The 25,489-nt window shown below is 43.3% G+C and overlaps 1 protein-coding gene across 1 annotated transcript; it reads right to left on the bottom strand.

Annotated features, from left to right (window-relative positions):
- On the bottom strand, positions 1 to 25,489 carry eif4g2b (eukaryotic translation initiation factor 4, gamma 2b; the record flags this gene model as incomplete). The annotated part of the gene is made up of 21 exons (XM_079223428.1): positions 1 to 1,193; positions 1,273 to 1,394; positions 2,014 to 2,222; positions 2,855 to 3,059; positions 4,256 to 4,514; positions 5,261 to 5,476; positions 6,045 to 6,149; positions 6,538 to 6,666; positions 7,010 to 7,117; positions 7,203 to 7,360; positions 8,226 to 8,367; positions 8,483 to 8,665; positions 9,669 to 9,779; positions 9,971 to 10,122; positions 10,959 to 11,025; positions 11,141 to 11,272; positions 11,371 to 11,473; positions 12,804 to 12,929; positions 13,607 to 13,672; positions 16,162 to 16,274; positions 25,334 to 25,489. 21 exons carry the CDS (start codon positions 25,487 to 25,489, stop codon positions 1,128 to 1,130), a joined length of 2,928 nt encoding a protein of 975 aa, XP_079079554.1. The 3' UTR covers positions 1 to 1,127.

Raw genomic sequence — 25,489 nt, 5'->3', positions numbered from 1 at the left:
CTCACGTACTGGACTTTATTGACATTAAAGCAAAAGGAGGTGCACAATCATTTTGAATACAATATAATCCAAATCCAATCGCCTTTATACATAAAACAGCTCAAATCTCTTCCGTTTCTTATTATTTAACTTTATATTAGATATATATTTATCTGAGTGAGGGGGAATCAATTACGACGATCTAAGAAATGCACTCGTTTACCTTCCCGTATTAAACAGTCAAAATAAAACCGGTTACTCCAAATCCAAAGTCAAAGAGGACGCCGAGATGTCTGGATGAATAAAACTCCTCGTGCGTAAATATTAATTCTTGTAAACCATGTTAAGCGTCATAGGAAACGTCTGCTTCAGTGAATTTATTGCGCAGTTCAGCCGGGAGTAAATCAAATCCTTCAGCATCCGCGTGGGCTTACAGGTTCTTCTTAGATTTCATTATCAGACACACAAAATAAAACTAAGAGGTAGAAACACAGGCTCCAAACGTTACAGTGACACACCCATGATTACAACTTCTTTCAAAATAAAAAAACATAATGTAACATTAGGAAGATCGGGAGCATTGCGACCCGTCGACAAAAAGGGGAGGAGTCACAAAAACAAAGGAGGGAAGATGCTCATCAGCGACTACGAAAAAACTGTTTCTTTTAGTAAGCACACGACTAAACACGCACCTTAATTCATCTTCATCTTAACGTCTTGCTCACGCTCCGCTCTCATTGTTGAAGGTCACACAGCGGGTCACCGACGGGACCTTTCGTTGTTTTTAAAAGAGCGAAGAGGACCAATAATCTGATATATTCAGAGGGGAAACCTACGAAAGTCTCGAATCGGTGGAAAAAGAAAGGAAAATTGGAGTGGAAATGAAAAAGATGCAATACAGTGAAAGAAAAGGAAAGTTACAAACTTCAGTTCAGAGTTTAAAAGAAGAAGGAAATAAAACAAACGCATGGTTGAGCCACTCCAGACTTTAGAGGCCGGTCACACGAGGCCCTACAGGGACGCGCTTCAGCTGGCCGTCGCACGACAGAAGCGGCTACGCGCCACGCGGTAGTGGTTAACTTAAGATGTGGTTAAATGAAATAAAAGCAGGAGAGGCCAGTGCACTAATAAGACGCGCTTGATCTTCTTCAGTCGGCCTCTTCCTCAGACTCCTCCTCCTCCGCCGTCTCCAGCCAGGTGAGCCACTGGTTGACCTGCAGAGGAGCGACACGGCGGCGTTCAGTCGCACAAACAAAATGGCCACTGTGTTTGTCTGTGAGGACATTACTGTACCTGGAATAGAGATTTTCCTTTCCCCGGGAACTCTTGGCTGATGTCTTCTTTCCATGCGAGGAAGGCTTCTTCTTCGATGATCTCCATGTCGTAGAAGTTGACAAAGAAGCGCAGCAGCATGCCTAGGAGGGAAGAATTAATAAACACATAAACAAACATGTTCGACATATTATTATATATTATTTATATTTGTTGTGCAATACTGTTATATCTTTTATATTTTGTTCCTTATTTTTATTTATTTTTTACCGTAAGTTTATTCTAATTCTGTGTGTTAGGACCCAGCAAAATAAGCATTTCATTGTATAGAATAACTATAATAATAATGATCTGTGCATATGACATAAAAAACATCTTGAATATGATAACACAATATTTTTTGCTTTAGAAAACAAAAATTCCTTCAAAATAAAATTAAAGTGTGTACAAGTACTTAATAGTGTATTTAAATAACAACACACTCAGTTCTTTTACATGAATTAATAAACACTTCATTTTTTGCTGGCCGTTTTCAGTTGATGGCCCAATCTCATATTTGTTATTTGCCGGTCATATTTACACATATTATAGTTTGACGCCAGGCAAAGACTCTTAATTATAGTTCTTAAAGACACAACTGTCCAGTCGATGGTCGTCAGCGCCCTCTGGTGGCCTGCCTGTGCGGTGGAAACCCCGACACCGACACGGGTCGTCGACATGGTTTCCCCGACATGGTTTCCCCTGAGGGCTGCGGGTGCGTACCTTTGGGGAAGGCGCTGGCGTTGCAGTGCACCTGCAGGGCGTAGAGCGCGCTGACCTGCAGCTCGGTGTGGTCGTGCAGGAACTTCTGCATGACGGGCTTGAAGGCCAGCAGCAGCTGCTTCTCCTGCTCCAGCTGGTCTCTGGGCGGCGCCGGCTGCTGCTCGTCGGCCTCCGGCACGCACAGCTCCTGGGAGATGTACTGCAGGAAGCTGGAGAGAGCAGGCGGGTTCACTCGGCCCGGAGCGCCACACATAACATTCATTTAAACGTGGAAAATAAAAAAAGGCCACCGTGGCTTCTGTTTTTGGACAGAAAAGTATTTGATAATCCATTTGTGTAATTTTTTTAAGAAAAAAAAAAAAGCCATTTGATTGTCATACCTTCTCCAATTAGAGGTTTATAAAAAATCCTTTTTACATTTTAAATCTTTGTTTAAAAGTCAGCCATATTTAGATATCACCTTGTTCACTCTTCTGACATTTCATAGAACAAACGATTACATTAAAATAGGGATGATGGATTTTATTGCAATAAAAAGAAATTGAAAAAAAGTTGAATATAATAATATAAGAGTGTAATAATACCTCACCATCTGAAGGAAGAAAATGGAGCCGGATCTACACAATACTGCTGGTTTAAATTTGTTTTTTTACACATAATTTCTGCAGGAGGACCTGATTACCTCGTTGAAGATTGTTCTGTGATGATATTTCTTAAGAGCTTTAAGTATATTTTGTTGATTATGGGGAGAATATTGTAAACTCTAAGTACTTTGGACGTGAACATTGTGAAGCACAGACCACCTTCACCTCTAAAAACAAAGTTCTCCTTGCCCACCTACCTGGTCATGAGGATGTTGACGAAGCCTTTGTCGGTGTGCAGCTTGGGCGAGATGTTGTCCTTGATCCACTTGTAGATGGACTGAGGAGACGGGTCGGCCTTGATCTGCTGCAGCAGCTCCTTCTCCAGCTTCAGCAGCGGGAACAGGAAGCTCAGGCTCTTCCCCTCCAGGATCTCCAGCATGCGGTCCTTGTTCTGATCGATCTCTGCCGGAGGAACAAGGCCGCGATTCAGAGAGGAGGCGGGATCTTAATTAGGGAGGCGGAGCTCAGTGGTTACAAAGAATGAACGGGAAAAAAAAAGTGTCAAGGTCGGAAAGAGGTTTTATTTTGAAAAATCACCGGATGCATCCGTCTAAACCTCAAGAATATCAAGAGATCGCCAAAAAAGCATGAAAACCTGCTTTCATTTCAACATCCGGTCATTGTGAAGCAGGTTTTAAGTTACAGAGTAGACTGGACTAAAGGTTTAGGTTACAGAGTAGACTGGACTAAAGGTTTAAGTTACAGAGTAGACTGGACTAAAGGTTTAGGTTACAGAGTAGACTGGACTAAAGGTTTAAGTTACAGAGTAGACTGGACTAAAGGTTTAGGTTACAGAGTAGACTGGACTAAAGGTTTAGGTTACAGAGTAGACTGGACTAAAGGTTTAGGTTACAGAGTAGACTGGACTAAAGGTTTAAGTTACAGAGTAGACTGGGCTAAAGGTTTAAGTTACAGAGTAGACTGGGCTAAAGGTTTAAGTTACAGAGTAGACTGGACTAAAGGTTTAAGTTACAGAGTAGACTGGGCTAAAGGTTTAAGTTACAGAGTAGACTGGGCTAAAGGTTTAAGTTACAGAGTAGACTGGACTAAAGGTTTAAGTTACAGAGTAGACTGGACTAAAGGTTTAAGTTACAGAGTAGACTGGACTAAAGGTTTAGGTTACAGAGTAGACTGGACTAAAGGTTTAGGTTACAGAGTAGACTGGACTAAAGGTTTAGGTTACAGAGTAGACTGGACTAAAGGTTTAGGTTACAGAGTAGACTGGACTAAAGGTTTAGGTTACAGAGTAGACTGGACTAAAGGTTTAGGTTACAGAGTAGACTGGACTAAAGGTTTAGGTTACAGAGTAGACTGGACTAAAGGTTTAGGTTACAGAGTAGACTGGACTAAAGGTTTAGGTTACAGAGTAGACTGGACTAAAGGTTTAGGTTACAGAGTAGACTGGACTAAAGGTTTAGGTTACGGGGGACCGGGTCGTAGCAGAGAAACAAGCTCCGTTCTCCCACTAATTCGGCGTAATGGTGAGTTGTATTTTTAAGCACTTTATTATTGTCTGTCTGGGAGCATCTTCTGCATGAACGTACCTGGGAGCATCTTCTGCATGAACGTACCTGGGAGCATCTTCTGCATGAACGTACCTGGGAGCATCTTCTGCATGGCCACCTTGCTCTGCTGGAAGAGCTCGGTGAGCCACTCTCGGTCCTTCAGCTTGGCCGCCTGCTGCAGGCAGAGCAGGAAGAGGGGGAAGTGCGTGCCGTTCTCCAGCGGGTGGGCCAGCTCCGCCACGCTCACCAGCTCGGCGATGACGGCGCGGGCCGCGAACTGGGCCAGGTAGGACTTCACCAGCGGGACGTCCAGCTCGATCTTGGGGCACTGGTCCAGGACGTTGAGGAACGCCTGCGGGAGAGGAAATGTTTGTCTAGTTTGTGTCCGATCTTAACGTTTTAAAAACCGGCAGACTGAGCGATTGTTATATAAAACTGTAAATCATAGCTTGTTTTATGATGCAAATTTGTAGTCCTCGCCTGAATGTTCTAAACCCTCTCTAACTTTGTTCTGCTTCACTTTATCAAAGTCAACCTTTGCAGAGTGAATGTTCACATATTGAGTTATGATTTGGGTTAGAGAATGTTCACATATTGAGCTATGATTTGGGTTAGTGAATGTTCACATATTGAGTTATGATTTGGGTTAGTGAATGTTCACATATTGAGTTATGATTTGGGTTAGAGAATGTTCACATATTGAGTTATGATTTGGGTTAGAGAATGTTCACATATTGAGCTATGATTTGGGTTAGAGAATGTTCACATATTGAGCTATGATTTGGGTTAGAGTTGGACCTTACAGCTGCATAATTTCAAAGAAATAATCATCCTGAAAGTGATTTCTTTATAGGCGGACCTGAAACCGTTTCATTGTTTTCCGTTTGTCATCTTCATTTACTCTTAACCAGTAACATATAGACTGATATTTACAATTCTGAACTAAATCTCACATGTGTACCTTTTATTATAACACCAACATTATTCAAATATCCCTAGTGATTGCAGAGATACACCCTTTTTATTTTGGGTATGACATTTTTCAAGGAAAGGGCCTAAATAATAGGTGTTTTTTTAAAGAAGGCGGGGCCCGCCTACCTGCATGAAGCTCTCCCCGGTGATGAGGCCCTCGGCGCGCAGTGCGTGGATCAGGGTGCTGGCGTGCTCCTTGTCCTCGTCGGGCCGGTCCAGGGAGCACACGATGATCTTGCTCAGCATCTCCGGCAGGAAGTGCTTGGGCGCCTTCATCTCCCTGGCGCCGCTCACGGCCTCGCTCAGGTTCTTACCGGTCCAGTACGCCGTCACCATCGCCTCCTGGAAGAGTCGAGCGCCCGGGAAACAGTGAGCGAAACAAATGAGACCAATGATCAGACTAACTGATAACGTACGGAGAAAAGGGAAATATTGTATTGTTTTACTTTAGTATTTTTTGCACACTAAAATCAACGATGACGAAAACAGGATAGAACTATTGTTCTGCCTTCCGCTTCATAATGATTTTCACGTTTTGTCTTGAGTTATGAATTTCTTCTTTTGCCAAGTTATCCCCATTTATATTTATGCAACTAATGTGTTTATGAACAAATAGTTTCCTGGAGCACAACGTTCTTCAGAGATCTAGCCTCTGACCAATAAATGCTGTTTTATGGCATTCATAATTTCTCCTTTTTAAAAAAATAAAATATTGTACTCTCAATTTTCATATATATATTTTATAGTACAATTTAGAGAACAATTAAAAACTGTGTTTTTAAATATATATATATGCAATTATAATTGTACTACAAAAATAATATTTAATATATACATATTATTTATATATAGACACATTTACTTATACACACATATACAGAAAGATGTACGATGTTTTCATTTTGTCTACCGTCATTTTGAGCAGTTCCTCCTTGGAAGGAGGTGGTTTCTTGTTGGTCTTCTGAGGTTTCTCTTGGATGGGCGGCGGGTTGGTCTTCAGGCCGAGCTGTGGAGGCTGAGGTCAAAGGTCATGGATTATTACAGATGTCGGCCCACTGAGAAACCGTCACATTTCATCAGGGCTCCTGCAGCTACAGGCACGCCAGGTCCAAGAGCTCTTAAGACACGCACGACTTCTTACAACAAACGTGGCGAGTTTGTAAAGCTTTTTGCATAAAATACACACATGCGTGTGCGTTGTCTTGCAGTCGTTTCTCTCACACACACACACACTCACTCACACACAGCAAATAAGTAAACTATGTAGTTGTTAGCTAGCAGACGGTAGATCTTCTGCTCTGAGCTTCCCCTCTGGAAACAAAATACGAGTGCTATTGGTTCCGCTATCCAATCTAATTCCCATGTTTTAGCATTTTTTAGACTTTTTTAAGGATTGAGCCCACCTGTCCCAGCGGCGGGGTCTGCGTGCGAGGAGGCTGGCTGCTGGGAGGCATCATGGCCGGGATCTGGGGCTGCAGCTTGGGCACCTGGTTCTTGAGGAGGAGGAATGACTGAGCAGGCCGGAGGCTGATCTGTGGGACCAGGAAGTGCAACCAACCCAAAGAATAAATTAGGATCGGCCATGCTTTTTACAAAAACATAAAAAAAAGAATCCGATTCACGACACCCATGCCCTCATATCTCATAATCGCAGTCAGTGGACCAGCCACCAGTTTGAAGAAAAGAAGAGGAAGGAGGAGATAGATGAGATCAAAGAGAGAAGAAGGTGGAAGGAAAGGTAGCAGGTTGTGTTCCTCAGAATAACGCGTCTTTTTATAATCACTGGGCACGAAGACGTAAACTCATCAGGCAGGACTTTGATGTTATTGTGTGATTAAACACATGTTGAGTCCAGCTAAAACTGGTTCTAGGTACCTCATCTGCATTGAGCTGTCCTTTCTTGCTGAATCGTGGAGGCGTGTCCTTGGACTGGACCTGCTGCTGGGCCATGTGGTTCTGGTTGAGGAAGTGCTGGTTCTGAACCTGTCGACAGACGGGGTCACGTTCTTAAACTCGGGCGCTTCAGGATTTTGCAGAGAAGTGCCGATATTGTGCGAGCGGGGATTACCTGGTTGGACTTAACGAAAGACTTTGGCCCCGCGTCGAACGGCTGAGGTGGGGGGGCGTTGTGGCCGTGGCCGTTGAAGAGCGGGTTGGCGCGATGGCGGCCCATCGTGGGCGAGTACCGGTCCTGAATAACCCCCGGGCCGGTTCCAATCCCACTGCCTGAGGCAACGCGGCACAGAGGCGGGGTCAGTAGAGGTTTAACACAGAGGAGCGAGTCCAAGCAACTTGAAAATGTATTATTCTTGAGGTAAACTAAACACTTTAACTCTGGAAACAGCAGGTTTAAAAAAGGCCGACGGTCCTTGAACACATCAAGTGTAACAAACGTGTGTCATACGTGATGAGTTCAAGGACCGCATCACATGTAGAGAAGTGATTTTGTTGAATTATCACAAATTTAAGCTTCGAATTTATACTTTTTCTTGACAAACGTTTGTCAAGAAAAAGTATAAATTCGAAGCTTAAATTTGTGACATTTTAACAAAATCACGTCGCTACAAGTTTCATTTAAAACATTCACTTAAAATAAAATTGGGATATATATATATATATATATATATATATATATATATATATATATATATATATATATATATATATATATATATATATATATATATATATATAAAATCATGAATGAGCCAGCTAAGACCAAACGTCACGTGAGAAAATGTTTCTATCCATGCCATTTATTAATATTTTAGTCCACTACTGGACACAAGATTCCATCGTTTTCCAATTATTTTTGTAAAATAGAATAAACTAATTTGTGATTTATTGCAATATTACTTTTATACTGCACCAAAGACAAAGTGGAGGTCTCTCTACTTCTAACCATGATCGTTCCCTTTCTATTCGAGAAGCAGGACTTTTATATAAAGTGCAATGGAAAAAGAAAAACAAGACCACAGCGAGTAAAATGTGACGGGAGCTCAGAGCGTTAACGAGCCTCACAACGACTGTGTGAATAAAAAGAGAGTCCAGTTTTTAACGAGAAGCGACGGCACAGATCGGGACGCCGTACCTGGCATCTGCCCAAACATGTCGGCCAATCCCCCGAGAGTCTCCCTGTCCAGTTTCATTCTGTTGGGCATGAAGGGGCTTTCCAGGAAGAAGTCCATCCTCATCCCCTGAGACATGGGTGCTGGGATGAAAACACCCAAATCCTGCAGGAACACACGGACAGTTTAAAGTTAAACTGAACTCTAGATCCTAACGTTATCAAGCTAGACCCTCGGGTACATCCTGACTCGTGTTCATTCCTAAACCTCCAGGACTCACCTTCACTGCGTCGTGACGGATCTGGTTAATCGTCTTTGGTCCGTTGTCGATGAAAGCCTTGCGGGGGACCCAGTTGTTTTCTCGCAGTTCCACTGTGTCTTGCAGCAGGAAGCGGATCCTGGCGGGCAACTCCTTGTTGTTCATTAAGGATCGCATACGGCCAAAATACTGACCCATTAAAGACTGGAGGAGGGGAAAATGACACAAATGAATGAGACAATAGTTTGATTAAAAGAATAAACATTTATATAGATGCCTGTATGTATGCCTGCTTACATTTTGAGCGTCTTTCTTTTAAAAGCATATTAATTATTTCAAACTCGGCGTAAATGAACGACATGAACACATGAATATAACACATGAATATAACACATTTACATGACTTTTGAGACACCAGAACGTATGATTTAACCGCCCTGATCATTTTTAGTTCCCCACTAAAGCTTTAAGGTTCTACTTCTGTAAGTAACTGGCTCCCTTCTGGGTTCATACACACATTTACCAACAAAGTACATTTTCATAGACCATACATTCTCTGAAATATCTGTATACATCAAAGAAATAAGAACAAAAATCCAGGTCAAAATTTGCCACAGTATATCTAAAATGAATGGGCAGTGACCTGCTAGCTCGTGGTTGAATGCACTTCTTGTAAGTCTTTGGATAAAAGCGTCAGCTAAATGAAATGCAACAGGTTTTTTTTTTATGCTCACTGGCCAGGTTTGTCGGTGTGAAATCAAGTTCACTGGAGTGCCACATTCTAGTTAAAGAACTAGGTTTTAAATCCTTTAATACGACATGCAATATAAAATCACAGCGTTTAGGTTCTGTGTGTGAAGCTCCTTTTGGATGAAAACACACACCAATGGTAAAGACGCAGAAAAACAGAACGCAGGAGCTTCTTCTTGCACCAATGGTGGGTTTTTAAACTAAAACTGATAAACATTAAACAAACAGCCCAAACATTAAAGTATCGTTTAACCGTTAAAGTAAACGTGGTTCAGTTGTGATCAACGTAGAACAATCTATATCATTTTTACTTTAGTTATTTATGAGGCACATTTCAGGTTTTTCATGACCGTACAAACTGCGCCGCTTATAAATGAAAACTTCATGAATGAGCGTTTCGCAAGAACTGTTGCTTGCGTGTTGAATTCCACACGCGTGTCCCAGATGGAGCCCTTACCCTTGCTTTCTCATGGTCGAGTCTCGGCCCCACAGTTCTCATTATCTGACAGAGGCACTCCAGATCCTCCCCCATATCCTTGAGCTGGACTCTCTTCTTCTTTTCCAGAAGCTTGAGGGAAGGAATGCAGCGAGGTCATACAAGGTCATACAAGGTCATACAAGGTGCTCCAGTCTGCTTTCATGTAGGCATGCAGTATTTCTATTCATGCAAACCCTCGATAACATACAAAAAGATGACACATAAGTGTCGTCAAAATGTTCAAAGGAAGCGACTCTCAAACGAGGTAAGAGTACACGTACTGTTTTGATGCACTTATGAAGGATAGATTCGTGGATGAGGTCGAGTTTGCCGAGTTCCCCGATGAATTTAATGTTGCCAAGCATCTTGCTCTTGGCAATGGAACGCTGCTCCTCCTCCTCAGAAGTAAGAGGGTTGTCATGTTTGTCATAGACTGAGGAGAGAGGAGACAGGAGAGGTGAGAGGAGACAGGAGAGGTGAGAGGAGACATGAGAGGTGAGAGGAGACAGGAGAGGTGAGACAGGAGAGGTGAGAGGTGAGACAGGAGAGGTGAGAGGTGAGACAGAAGAGGTGAGAGGAGACAGGAGAGGTGAGACAGGAGAGGTGAGAGGTGAGAGGAGACACGAGAGGTGAGAGGAAAGGAGACACGAGAGGTGAGACAGGAGAGGTGAGAGGAAACAGGAGAGGTGAGAGGAAACAGGAGAGAGGAGAGGAGAGGAGACGAGAGGTGAGAGGAGAGGAGACGAGAGGTGAGAGGAGAGGAGACGAGAGGTGAGAGGAGAGGAGACACGAGAGGTGAGAGGAGAGAGGAGAGGAGACACGAGAGGTGAGAGGAGAGGAGACACGAGAGGTGAGAGGAGAGGAGACGAGAGGTGAGAGGAGAGGAGACGAGAGGTGAGAGGAGAGGAGACGAGAGGTGAGAGGAGAGGAGACGAGAGGTGAGAGGAGAGGAGACGAGAGGTGAGAGGAGAGGAGACGAGAGGTGAGAGGAGAGGAGACGAGAGGTGAGAGGAGAGGAGAGGAGAGGAGAGGAGAGGAGAGGAGAGGAGACGAGACGAGACGAGACGAGACGAGACGAGAGGAGAGGAGAGGAGAGGAGAGGAGAGAGGAGAGGACACGAGAGAGGAGACAGGAGACAGGAGAGGTGAGGTGACACGAGAGGTGAGAGGAGAGGAGACGAGAGAGGAGACAGGAGAGGTGAGAGGAGACGTTTAGTGGACATGAGCTTAAAATAAAAAGATAGTGAACGTCTCAAAGAGATGAACTCACTTTCAACATTTCTGGTGCGGTTTTCAAATTCATCTTGAAGTTTGGAAATCAGCAGTCTTCTGAAGGTCTTTAATAAACAAAAAGCATCCACTGGTTATGACAAATCTCACAGAAGCAGAGACGAAGACAAGTGAAATCATCATGACGCTTAAAGAAGAACAAACGTCCTCCGCCACACTTACTGTGCTCTGCTTTTGGGATGTGTGGATCTCAGCTGATGGGCCATCAAAGTTTGGAGCGTCCTCTGCCAAGCGCAGACATAGCTGAGCATAGAGCGAGCTATACTTGGGCTCTTCTAGGGCTTTGTCTACGATCTAGGACCAGGACAGAGGGAACCACTCGGGCCGTTACAAAAGAATAAGGACGAACGCTCGATGAGATCTGGGATTCGAGGACAGAAGCGCTCCCTTACCAGCAAGATGATTCCTTTGAGGACGAGTTTTGAGTCTACGCCCGCGTTCAGGAGCTCAAGGCATAGCTTGTCAAACTTGTCAGGCGTGAGTTTGTTGAGTATGCTGGAAGAAAAGAAAGCAGGCTTTGGACATGACGTAATAATAAAGGGTTGTGTCGTACGTTTAGCTGCATGTGGCGATCAACACAACCTCAGCGCTTCCCAAAGGGAAAGCCAAAACGTTATCAATGCACCTGTTGCATTTAAATCTTCTCTCATCCGCCGCCAACATGTTCAGCACAAGCGCCGCTCAGCTAGCAGCGGAAACAAAAGGCCGTCTGTGTGTCGGCAGACTCTTTAAATCAGTATTTTTACATTCTGTGTGAAAAGCATTCTTGTGTGCGTAGCCGGCGGCGCGCCTGCAGGCAGCGAGTCACATCAGCAGAGGAGGAGGAGGAGGAGGAGGAAGAAGAAGCGACGCCTTGTGTTCTTCAGGCTCGTCTGAACTCCACTCGGGTTCGTGTAATTGACATTTGAGATCTGTTGTTTCAGGAGTTTGTATTGTGACTTCGCTGCTGCTGCTCTAGAAACAACCAGGAATACAATGTAATCCTGCTCTGAATTTGCTCTTCTAGTGAATATAAAATGATCCCAACGATCCACCTCTCTAGACCTGAAGCTGACACTATGACTTTGAAGATTTTCTCCTTTCATAAAATAAAACCTTTTGACACTCAAAAAAAACACCGAGCTTCAAACCAGCAGCTTTAAAGTTAAAGTCAGACTCACAAATGTATTGTAATATACTGCATTACGTCTTTCAAAAATCAGTAACCACCATTTAAAAATCCTTCACTGCCTCAGCGCTCATTCTGCAGCTTCATTTTGCCGTGCGACGGAGTCCAATAATAACGCTTCATTAATCCGCCGGCTTTGTTTACTGAATCTCTTCATCCACACTAGAGTGGAGTTCATGTTCGACACCTTGGCTTCCTGGTTTGGGATTTGGAAAAGCATCTTCCAGGCGAGAGAAATCATGCCATATTTTCTTTAAAAGCTTCAAACAGTGTGTGTGCACAAGCATTTAAGGATGAGTTTGTCATGATGCGTCCCCTTTAAGTCAACCTGACCTCAAGACCGGTGACCGTAGTCACAAACACCGTTCCAGATTTAAAGATTATTCTTCATTTACTGGCATGTTTCCTTCAGGAAAGCTGCTCTGGAAACCCTGAATGAGAGTTGGAGAACTAAACTGAAATCTGCAAGAACTGGACTCTGTACAACTAAAGTTATGTTAGGACCAACAATCCTTCAGGCACAAGCCAGCAAAATACTTGCACACTATTTCCGGGTAAAATAAAAAAAAAAGTTGAGGCGAGAGCCATGAAAGAGAGAGAGAAAAGCTTTTTGTCCCCCGGGATGGATCGTTAACTTGCTATCGGCTTGAATCTTACCCTCTCACTTTCCTGAAGATTGCATCGTGTCGCTCTTTTTCGGTGCTGGAGTCGACATCTCGTCTAGTGCTTCGTGAAGGAACCCATTTCTGACCGCTTTGCCCTGGGGTTTTCCCCAGGAACTCGCTGTGAAAGCACAGAGAGAGAGACACACAGTGAGTACCACAAATACACTGGCTTTGTTCTAACAAAACAATCCCTTAAATAACTCTTACGAGTGCACACTCGTACTACAAATGCTGCACTACCGGGTCTAAAGAGAACAAGGCAGCAATAAGAAAAGAACCACATGAAAGAGGAGCTTTTAGTCAGAGTTGATTTTGGCGGCCCCTGTGGATGAAAGCAGTAGTGTTGGTTTCATTCTCCTGGTTCTCCCTAAACTCCTAGCGGGCCCAGCAGCAGATGTTTCAGGAATCCAACAAGGTGGTGCCGACGACATCAGTATGAATAATTCAGAGTTTCATCGCCAGTTAAAAAAGTTCCTCATAGTAATTTAAAAATAAAAGACTTCAGGTGCTGGGTGTAGATAATAGTAACGAGTCACACAAGTGAGAGTACTACTTTTGTACCCGTTATTGTAAAAATAATCTCAGATTGCCGGTTGGTAAACATGCAGTTGCCGCCTGCAGTCGACTGACGTCGTGCAACAGGACTTCTGGGAATTCAAATCAGAGTTTCCTGGAATTCGGCAACCTTTAATCAACAAAGCCGTCTCATCCACTTTTATTTTTCCTGCAGTGGAGAAACCTACCAGTGGAAATAATTAAACCACTAAACATTAAATGCACTCCAAAACGACTAACCTGTTGCCGACAGTCTTGGGATAGTGCTGAGGTGCGCCCCTACCACCACCTCCCCCCGAAGAAGCACTGTAGAAGCAAACAAGAAAGGAAGGAAACACATTAGGTTCATGCAAAAACAGCACAACATGGAATGTGCCTTAGGGCTGCAACTAACGATTATTTTAATAATCGATTGATTATTTTTTCGATTAATCGGATAAAACATTTTTTTTTTTTAATCAAAAAAGCGTTCATTTCCAACCCTTTATTCAAAAACAGAAGTGACTGTGCACTTTCTGAAGATGTTTTGCACAAACAGGTTGCTCCTTGAACATCCCTGAGCTGTTAATTAAAACAACAAAATGGACTAACACTAAAAACATACACATGTATAACTTTACATCTGCCAAATGTGAGCATTGTTACTGTAATTGATCCCTCCAGAGGCTGCATTTACATACCCTGCGTTATCAATATGTATGAAATACTGGACAGAGGGAAGCTGTACTGCTCCATATAGAGCGTCCTCTTCCTTAAACTCGTTCATTCTGGGTCTCTTATGACCACGACGTCACGTTGTTGGCTAAACCCAAATACGTGATTTGCTTCATTCTACTTTGAGTAAAAAAAAACAAAACAAACCTGCAACCAGATCCTCCGGTGTGCCGGTTTAACGTCAACGAGTGACAGCGTGAACTGAACCAGACCGGGGGGTGACGGCATGTTTCATCACGTTACGTTTTTTTACAAACAAGACTGAACTGTAACGGAACATAACGGAACTTTAACGACAATACACAACCCAAACACGTTAGCTAACGCGATAGCAAGCTGACTAGCTTCCATTAATAACAAGTTTGAGGAACATGAAGACGCTGATTGGCCAAGACTCGACTCGTCAAAGATCTTCTATTTTTGAGAAGATCACGACCTCAGCTTTTCTCGTGTCTCACTCCAATCTCAGAAACGCTGGCCGGCCAGTTGCTCTGCTCCGCTCTTTTTTTTCTTCACCGCGACTTATTGCCCGGCGTAATAATCGCGCGACACAACGAATCGATAATGAAATTTGTTGCCAACACCTTTGATAATCGTTTTTTATCGATTCGTTGTTGCAGCCCTAATGTGCCTCATGAGAAACTAGATTAACGCGACTGCTTATACATACATTCAACCTTTATTTACACCAAAGACACGAGGGAACAGGAGCCCTGGCTTACAAGTGGGATGAATTAACGTTTGAAATAACCACAAAGATAAGAAAACCAATCTGTAAAAATACAATCAGCTACAAAAAGCCCTTTTGTTATGTGTTATAAATGCAACACTAACTGGATGCATTCAAAACAATCCGCTGACCAACTGAAAGTCAAAACTATACAGGAATAACGGCGTCACGAAGAAACGTTGCAGAATGTGCAGCTTCAAGACGGACGACTTAAAGAGCGACGCCGGAAGCCGCGCGTCTGAGGCGTCTGCATTAAAGCACGAGTCAGAGTGGAACAAAGCTCAGGGGGGTTGACTCCACGGGAAGCCAACGTGGCGTCTCCCACAGAGAGAACTGAGGCGTCACCATTCACGTTCATGTGGTTCTCTGGAACTAAACTTGCACGGTTTCAGTGAGTAAGTACACCTCCAGCTCAATCAGCTGGCGGTGTACTTACTTATTTTGACAGGTTGGACATTTCACTAAAATGTTTGTTATTACAAAACTCCTTTTTGCTACATTTTTCCTTTTTTTGCGCAGCCCAGCAGTAGTGAATGCTTTTGTAATTGGCCTTTGTTGATCATTTGAAAGAATATATTATTGATGAACCCAAATTTGAGAGTTGCTTATAATGCATACAAATTAGTCAATTAGGATCAGCTCTCTGTTGATGAACGTTCCCCTAAACGCCTACGCTATACATCGACATCACAAGATAACTGAAGCCCTTCTGTCTGTGGACAAGAGAGCGACGAACACCCGGCTTTTGTCTTTAGGGGGAAAGTTAGAATTTGCATTAATTCCCGGGACAAATGACTGCAGTCGTCGCAGGTATTTATTGGGTCCAGCTCCGATCAGCAGTGATGCTCACTGTTTACTGACCCTGCCTCTGGTGCCGGTTCAATGAATAAAGCTAAGGGCGACATGCAAGGCTTCAGGTGGAAAAGCAAAACAGGATGCTCTGCGATCACAGACATCACGGTCCATTGACACACACACATTTCCAAGTCAGTGAAGCACATCGGCCGGTGACTAATTACTTGTACATTCAGGGCGTCTGAGAGTTCGTTACAATGTGTCCCAGATCATTTGAGGCCTCAGGTCTAGCCATTTTAAAACTGAATCCAGGGTGCGAGACATCCCGTTGACAGTGACTCTAAACTGTGAACACAGCGAGTGCTGCACACGTTCAGAAATCCTCCCGTGGCTCATTACGTCTACCTCGTCTCCCGTTCGCAAAAGGTTTCTGACAGCCATTTTGAGCCTTCCCACATCCTGCTTTGCTTCAAAGGCCGGAAGTTCGTGCCCAAGAAGAAGAAGAAAAAAAAAAGACACTAACACTAAAAATAGGTTTATATTTTGTGTTATTTACCTGAAACGAGAAGCACCCCCTTCTGAAATCACACTCTCCACTTTGGCGGCTTGACAATGAAGGATACTCAAAAGAATAGGAATAATAGGAAGGGATGGGGAGGGGGAGCGGTGCTGAGGAAGAGAAAAGGGAGAGCAATTAGTAACTGCATGGAGGAAGAGGAAGAAAACAATGCACACTCATCATCAGCTACAACACCACAGAGGGCAAGAAGAGTTATCTAAAGATGTCAGTCAGCAGCTTAGCTTGACAGAGCTGATCTGTGTTACAGGCCTCACCACCAATGACACGTCTAATCATCACCCTCTCGTACTGAAGGGCATCATAAACACGACTCTAATTAGTAGTACTAGTTGAGGCACAATGACAACAACAAAAAACGTAGCATCTGTGCTCTCCTTTTGCTCTGCAGCAACGAAGCAGAAGGTGCGTCAGCTAGTCCGGGTTTGCTAACTTAACTACATCCAGAAGTTAGCTTACATTTGGTTGTTTTTAAACGGGTTTAATCGGTTGTGTCACCGTATGTGGTGATAACTAAACGTGTGCAGTCTAATCCGAGATGCACTTGTATAGTTAGTGCTTATTTTTTTATTATTAATTTTTTAATCCCAGAGCCTGCAAACCTAACGGCACCGTTGCACCATTATGCAGTAAATCGGGGCAGGGCAGCGTGGCTAGCGGCTAATATGTCCGTCTGAATCACGGCTGAGACTATAAATATATATTTTAAAAAAGGCCATAAATCGCCGGGACAGCTGTCACATTGCGTGACATTTTATAATATGGGTTACCGTTATTCTATTTTTCTCCTCCCTGTAATACTATTTAGAGTAGCTAGGCGACGACGCCATTTTCTACTCTACTGTAAACCAGCTGAGCCGTCGGTAAGCTAGGCGGTGTTACGGTTTAACGGGCGACCCCGTTAACTGCGTCTTTTTCATCGCAGTGTCAAACCTTCTTGTATATAAATCACGTAACAAATAAACAATGCGGCATTCCCGGAGACAGCTACGTGCTCTCTTTTGTCAACAGCTGTCGTAACCACAACCACAACAACAACAACAGACGGGTTCGGCTGAAAGTCGCCAGTTGACAAGGTCGCCTTATAAACCGTAACACCGGCTCCCGGGCCAGCGTTCACTACGGTTAGCTGGCGCGAGGCTTATGTCAGACGTTGGTGCGTCTCGGCTAGCGGACGCCATTTTGGATGAGCCGGTGCAGTGTTGTTGCGAAGAAGAATGCGCCTTACCTTCAACAAAGCAACTTCAGTTTTGATGTCGTTGTGTGGCTACCAAAGAGGGGGGGAAATGGTTGTAAAAGGAAGTGGAAACCCGGAAATGAGGCGCGCAGAAAGATGAGCGCACAGACAGACACATCAATCCGCTAGTTGCTGGAGACGCTCGAGAGCTTGCTGCTGCTGCCTTATGGGGACCGAGGAGCCACCGATTTGCACCCGGCACGTAGTTTGTTGCCCTGTCAATCCTGGCCAATCACAAGAAAGATACGTTTTTTGAGGCGTTTCCTGTCACACATATCATCCAATGAGAGGCATCTTTGAACATACGACTCCGCCCTCTTTACGTGATTGACACACAATTTAACATCTGCAGTGCAGGAAAGATTGATTGTTTATTTAAACATTGAGGGAGATAAAGGTATTAATTAAATGATTCCTTTGTACAATACCAATTATTATTTTCTTTTAAATTCTTAAAAAAAAGAAGTGTGATTAATATATATGAATTTATGATGAAAACTTGCTTATATTTTGTTCACATGATCTAAATGTTGTTTTAGGAAATAGTGCATTGTACGAGTTGCAAATAAGTCAAATCAATTAATAACCTTGCCTTTGGCACTTGTTTGTATCATATAATCATATAAAAAGTGTGTATCTTTATTTTATGACTCAACAGAAAGAGTACATACTCATTAATAGGCTACAGAGTCCTATTTGTTTACTTTAATTTGGGCATATAACACACATTTCAACTCACCTCATTGGCCTGACTGATGCATTTTCACTAATATAAAGAAAAGCATATATACATTGTTTTAAATGTACTCCTAATTTGTTTGTTCATATCATATATTATTGTACATTTTCATATTTTCAATTTAATTTTCTTTTAATAGAACACTGTATTTACTGTCGCACACACATCACTAAGCCAAAATTCTTGTGTGTGTAACGTACTTTACAATAAAACTGTTCTTGATTATGAAAAAAAAAATACATTGGCAAAACTACACGCCATATCAACTCTATTCAGAAGTTCTTCATGCCGTAAAATCCATAAACATAGAGCACAATACACAAATCATCAATAATAAATGATGGGCCAGCTTCAGGGTTGAGATCGCCAAAGGCTGCAAGTGATGCTTATTATTTTTATGGGGCTTGTTTTTTGACACAAAGTGCACACAGTCAACTCCCTTGTGCTTATGGCTTTTGATGGAGGCAGCAATCAGGAGGCTGGAGCACATGACCTTCTGTTGGGGAGCTCGTCCCTCTCTGCTACCTCCGTGCTGAACGTCTCCTGTCCGCAGTCACAGTCCAGTTAAAACTGACTTTGTTCTTTACTTCCTCCGCATCTTTCCAAGCCCCGGGCGGACTGCAGCACATCACTTGTTCCGTTGAGGAGGCCGTGGGTCACGGCTCCTCTTCTCCATGCAGCCAAGAAAATAATTGGCCACCTCCATCACCCTGGACACCCCAAAGCTTTACTGCCAAGAAAACACCAACGGACGAGAAGCAAGAAATACAAAATGCTTTTGTTGAATCATCGCAATACGCAGCACTTAATATTTATCCCTTCAAATTGAAGTATTTGTCATATTTGTGTAAATTTTTTAAGTTAGCCGTATCACGAGTCTCAAAGGCAACGTGTGCACTGTAGTGAGGCCTCTGGAGATTGTTATTTAAAACTGTAAATCATAGCTTGTTTTATAAAGAAAAAAAGTCCCAAACTGCCTTATTTTGATGTATTGAACACCATAAGTAATATACAAGTGAAATATATTCCTGTGTGAGTCCTCGCCTGAATGTTCTCTGTTCTAAACCCTCTAACTTAGTTCTGCTTCACTTTATCAAAGTCAACCTTTGCAGAGAGAATGTTCACATATTGAGTTATGATTTAGGTTAGAGAATGTTCACAAATTGAGTTATGATTTGGGTTAGTGAATGTTCACATATTGAGTTATGATTTAGGTTAGTGAATGTTCACATATTGTGTATGATTTGGGTTAGAGAATGTTCACATATTGAGCTATGATCTGGGTTAGAGAATGTTCACATATTGAGCTATGATTTGGATTAGAGTTGGTCCTTACAGCTGCATCATTTCAAAGAAATGATCATCCTGAAAGTGATTTTTTTTATAGGCGGACCTGAAGCCTTTTCATTTGTTTCTGTGTGTCATCTTCATTTACTCTTAACCAGTAACATATAGACTGATATTTACACATCTGAACAACATCTCACATGTGTACCTTTCATTATAACACCAACATTATTCAAATAGCCCTAGTGGTTGCAGAGATACACTCTTTTTAGTTTGGCTATGCGAGGGCCTAAAAATAGGTGGGTTTTTAAAAGGTTAATTCCAATTCTAAGAAGCGTAGAATAGCTGATTTTCATAGAAACCAAAACATCAACAACTCAGTGAACTAGAGGGCTGTTGTGCTGAAATGTACATCCCAGTGGGAGGGGAGAGGGAGGAGGGAACACAACCATGAGATGCAGGAGATGACAAGACGCCAGGTAGGACGGTGACGCAGAGCGAGATATTTACAATATTTACTGGAGGAAGGGACATTGACCACATACAATACAAGAAAACTGGCAGAACTGCGGAGAGAAAACATCACAACAGTTGTGGCACTCGAGTGGAAGTGAGAGCGACAAATCATGAATGCAGGAACGCACAACCTGCTGCCAAGAAACTCAGACAACAAGGACCTACAGTAAAGCAACGCACACACACACACACACACACACACACACACGCACACACACACACACACACAGATACACACGTACTGACACACGCACACACACGCACATACACACACACAGATACACGCGTACTGACACACACACACGCACACGCACACACACATACGCACATACACGTACAGGCACACACACACATGCACACACACGTACATGCACACACACACATGCACACACACGTACATGCACACACACACATACACACATGCACACACACACACATACACGTACAGGCACACACACACACGTACACACACATACACACATGCACACCCACACACACATGCACACACGTACTGACACACACACACGCACACACACACACACGCACGCATACACACGTACTGACACACACACACGCACACACACACACGCACATACACGTACAGGCACACACACATACATACATGCACACACACACACACACACACATACACACGTACTGACACACACACACACACGCACATACACATACAGGCACACACACACGTACACACACACATACACACACACACATGCACACACTTGCACACACACACACATGTACGGGCACACATACACACACACACACGCACACACACTAATGCACACACACGCACACACACACACGTACGGACACACACACATGCGCACACACACACACACACACATGTGCACACACACACATACGGACACACGTACACACACACACATGCACACACACACACGTACGGACACACGTACACACACACATGCGCGCACACACACACACATGTGCACACACACATACGGACACACGTACACACACACACACACACACACACACACACACACACACACACACACACGTTAGATCTAAGGGACCGTTGATCATACATAATTGATAGCTTAAGTCAGCGGTTAGCAGAAGTGCTCCTTCTTTCCTTTCATTCAGTAATTTAATTGAGGAAGTTCGATAAGAAGAGATCAGATAATAAGAAGAGATCAGATAATAAGAAGAGATCACATAATAAGAAGAGATCAGATAATAAGAAGAGATCAGATAATAAGAAGAGATCAGATAATAAGAAGAGATCACATAATAAGAAGAGATCAGATAATAAGAAGAGATCAGATAATAAGAAGAGATCACATAATAAGAAGAGATCAGATAATAAGAAGAGATCAGATAATAAGAAGAGATCACATAATAAGAAGAGATCAGATAATAAGAAGAGATCACATAATAAGAAGAGATCAGATAATAAGAAGAGATCAGATAATAAGAAGAGATCAGATAATAAGAAGAGATCAGATAATATAACGATTCTTGACCCCAGAGGGGAAGCTGGGTTGTTGCAGCACAAAGGATGGATGTAAACATGAAACCTTCTGGAGATCTGGTGATCTGGTGATGGGATCAAACCCCTTTTCTCAGACCTTATAGTCCGAACTCTGCCTCAAGGAAACGCTTCTGATAGCTCAAACGTTTTTCTTTTTATTTGGTGAAGTGAACGACAAAGTAAACAAAATAATATGTTTACTCTAAAAACTGTAAATGAAGTAAAAAATAAATAAATTCCATTAAAAGAAATAATTTCTTATTTACTTTAGTATTTTTGTCCCATGCAGATATGTGATGAGGATTGCTGGGTAGTAGGTTTTGATGTCCAATGAAAAGCCTCTATCTGGTCATGTGATGAGACGCCATATGGCGGCTAATCCTGATGACATGTCTTCAGCCCAAGCAGCTCCTTCCAATGTACAGTTTAATACACATGTGTGTGTGCAGTTATTACATATACTAACAGGCCTCAGTACCACCATATTTTTTTCTTTCTTATTATAAAAATGTGTTTTTCTTTCCCTGCACAATCATTCCAATGTGTCTGGACTGGTGGTCTATGCGCAAATGGCAAATAAAAAAAACGTGAAAACCTTGAACCAGCTGAGCATTATTTAAAAGCCTAAACCTGAGTCTTGCTGCTGACCTCGTCCACCTCCTCTATGACCTCATGTACGGTTAACGCCACATGTTCCAGAGCTCAAGTCCCCTCTACAGGCCTCTGCATCCTCCACATCTCAGTCCGATGGAGCACCCTTGGGAGTTGGTGAAATGGGACTCTACTTCCGGCACTACTGCAGACAGAGACAGGGATGTTGTGTGAGACAGACATGAACGTTGCACATAAACGCAGTTCCCTGCATGTTCCACTAGAGGGCAGGATGAGCCTTCCGGTCCGGATGAGAGACATAAATGTCCGTCTGCTCCGTCCTCCGTTAGGATGCGCTCTCCGTCCTGCAGCCCATCACCTTCCCCTCTCATCACCCAAGCAGACAACATAAAACACACGTGTGCCGTGCACCCTCATGTTCTCCTCTTCTTCTTTTATCTCTTCACACCTTTGATGCTGCAGGTCTAGCCCTTCTTATTGCTTCACGAGGATAACGATCTCTGACCCAATTAGCCGTCTTTATTAAAATACCAGTCGGCTGGACCTCGTTCAGACCAGCAGCCAAACCCCCCTCTGTGTTTTTAGTGCAAAGTGATTACAGATTTAATTAGCTGAGTTCCCGGCCTCCGTGTCCACACTGGTGTTCATGCGTCTGGAGACAGAAGCCCCGGCTGAGTGCCGATAGAAACCAAGGGTTGAGCCCACGCCGCCCATCAATAGGGTCATAATACACTTATCTCCTCTCTTTTACATAGCTTTCCATTTTACAAACAGTAAATACACGATCAGGGGTCATACATGACATTTAAATGTCACACCGATGCTGCAGAGTTCATTCTGGCTGCTCAGTCTTGGGATTCAATCCCATTTAGTCTGTTTTATCCTTCATAGCTTTAGTTGATTTCATTTTAATCACATTTTGGTCACTACTTTAAAGTCAAACTGTTTCCTCTCTTAATTGTATTAACTATTAATTTAGACTTAGTCCTGTGTCAAATGAGATTAAATTGAACATTTCAGTCATTTTAGTCAAACTTTTTTGACGGAGTAATGGAAACACGACTACACCTGCGCTGAGTGTGTGTGCAGATGTATTGACGTGAAAAATAATTATGGAAAAGTTGCAGTCGTAACAGAAAAGCCGTAATCCCGACCGCTCCTCTCTGGCCATTTTGAAAAAATAATAAAGGCCCAGCTTTTGGGTGTTGGATATACAGACACAGAGATGCTCAGGTCCATTGCAGACATCAAAGACATAAAGAGTAATGCTAAAGATGCTAAACATGAGCGCTGCTTGGAGGTTCTCCATATGGGATACTGAGTCATACATATATAAATACACGCACACACACACACACACACACACACACACACACACACACACACTAATGCACACACATGTGCACACACATACGCACACACACACACGTACACACACACACTAATGCACACACATGCGCACACACATGCGCACACACATGCGCACACACATACGTACACACACTAATGCACACACATGCGCACACACATGCGCACACACATGCGCACACACATACGTACACACACATGCGCACACACACACACACACACACACACACTAATGCACACACATGCGCACACACATGCGCACACATATACGTACACACACATGCGCACACACACACATGCGCACACACACACATGCACACACACATCCACACACACACACAACAACATGCACACACATGCATACACGCACACACACATGCACGCACACACACTAATGCACACACATGCGCACACGCGTACACACACATGCGCACACACACACATGTGCACACACACACATGCACACACACACACACACACAACAACATGCACACACACACACACACACAACAACATGCACACACACACACACACACACACACACACACACACACACACACACACACACACACACACACACACACAACAACAACATGCACACACACACACACACACAACAACATGCACACACACACACACACACAACAACATGCACACACACACACACACACACACACACACACACACACACACACACACACACACACACACACACACACACACACACACACACTAATGCACACACATGCATACAATAAAAACCCGTGCAGTACAGCCTCCTGTCTGGTCGCTGCAGGACGATGCTGCAGCGATCCTTCTCTCCCACTTTGTTCGACTTCAGAAACGTTTGCCGCCGTTCTCTAAATGTTTCTGCCGCCATAAAAAACATAAAAAAGAGGCAAATGATTTACAGGAGAGTGAAATATGCGCGTACAGTAAAAGCAGACGAATGGGGTGATGCTCCGGTCTCAGCGCCGAGTGAAGACGGCACGAAAGTACAGCCGGTGTCAAAATATATATATAATATATATATAAATATATTCTCCAGTTAGTTGTATTCTATTGTATTTTATTGTGTATATTTAAATATATATATATATATATATATATATATATATATATATATATATGACTTTATTTTGATTTGTATATATCTTTCATCCCTGTTGCTTCTTTATATATTTGATCTTTTATCTTGTGTGTTTGTATCTTCAATTGTAAGGCGCTACTGATGACGACAAAAAAATTTCCCCTTGGGGATTAATAAAGTATACATTCATTCTTTCATTCATTCAAACTTAGCTTTTCCTTCTCTACAGGGTTTAAAAGGTTTTGAAAGAAGCGGGTACTGTCAGGTGTGACCTTTCCCAAAGACGCACTTATTGCTCAGTGACAGTTGACAGTTTCCCTCACAGTGTTAGTTGGGAACCAGCCGGCCGAAGCTGATCGATCAGAGTTATTTTCCTGTTCCCAAAATGGAGTCGCGGTTCCTTCGTTGTTTCCTCGTATCGCCGTGTGAACAAATCGTCTTCTGAATTTCGGCGAACTGTGGGAACAATCTGATGAGATAGCCGAAGCCGGGTCACAGCGTTTTAATTATCCGCGGCAGCAGAAACATGTTGACAACAAGGTCACGAGTTTCACCTTTCCCACACCGTCTTTATTTATGCCAGGTTCACCTTTGACCCGGAGCCGTGCGCATCCATCCGTGACCTTCGGAGAACACGGGAAATATGAATGAAACACTCCTCCGCTCTCCCCTGAGGTGTGTGTGTGTGTGACCTTTCTCACACATTTCACAGCCTCTATTTATCCAGGGGAGGCTTTTCTCAGCATGCTGGGTATTTTTTTGGCTCCAGAAGCTCCGCGTTTATACAAACTTCACACCTGAGAGATGCACAACGCGGCCAAAAGCCTTCTGCTGTCGGCCAATGGGCAGCAGGACCAGCATGAGCACCAGGACCAGCATGAGCACCAGGACCAGCATGAGCACCAGGACCAGCAGGACCAGCAGGAGCACCAGGATCAGCAT

This window comes from Taurulus bubalis (genome assembly GCF_910589615.1).
Source record: "Taurulus bubalis genome assembly, chromosome: 9".
NCBI classification, from domain to species: Eukaryota; Metazoa; Chordata; class Actinopteri; order Perciformes; family Cottidae; genus Taurulus; species Taurulus bubalis.
The sequence above is the reverse complement of the archived record's forward strand: the minus strand, read 5'-3'. Positions and strand labels throughout refer to the sequence as shown.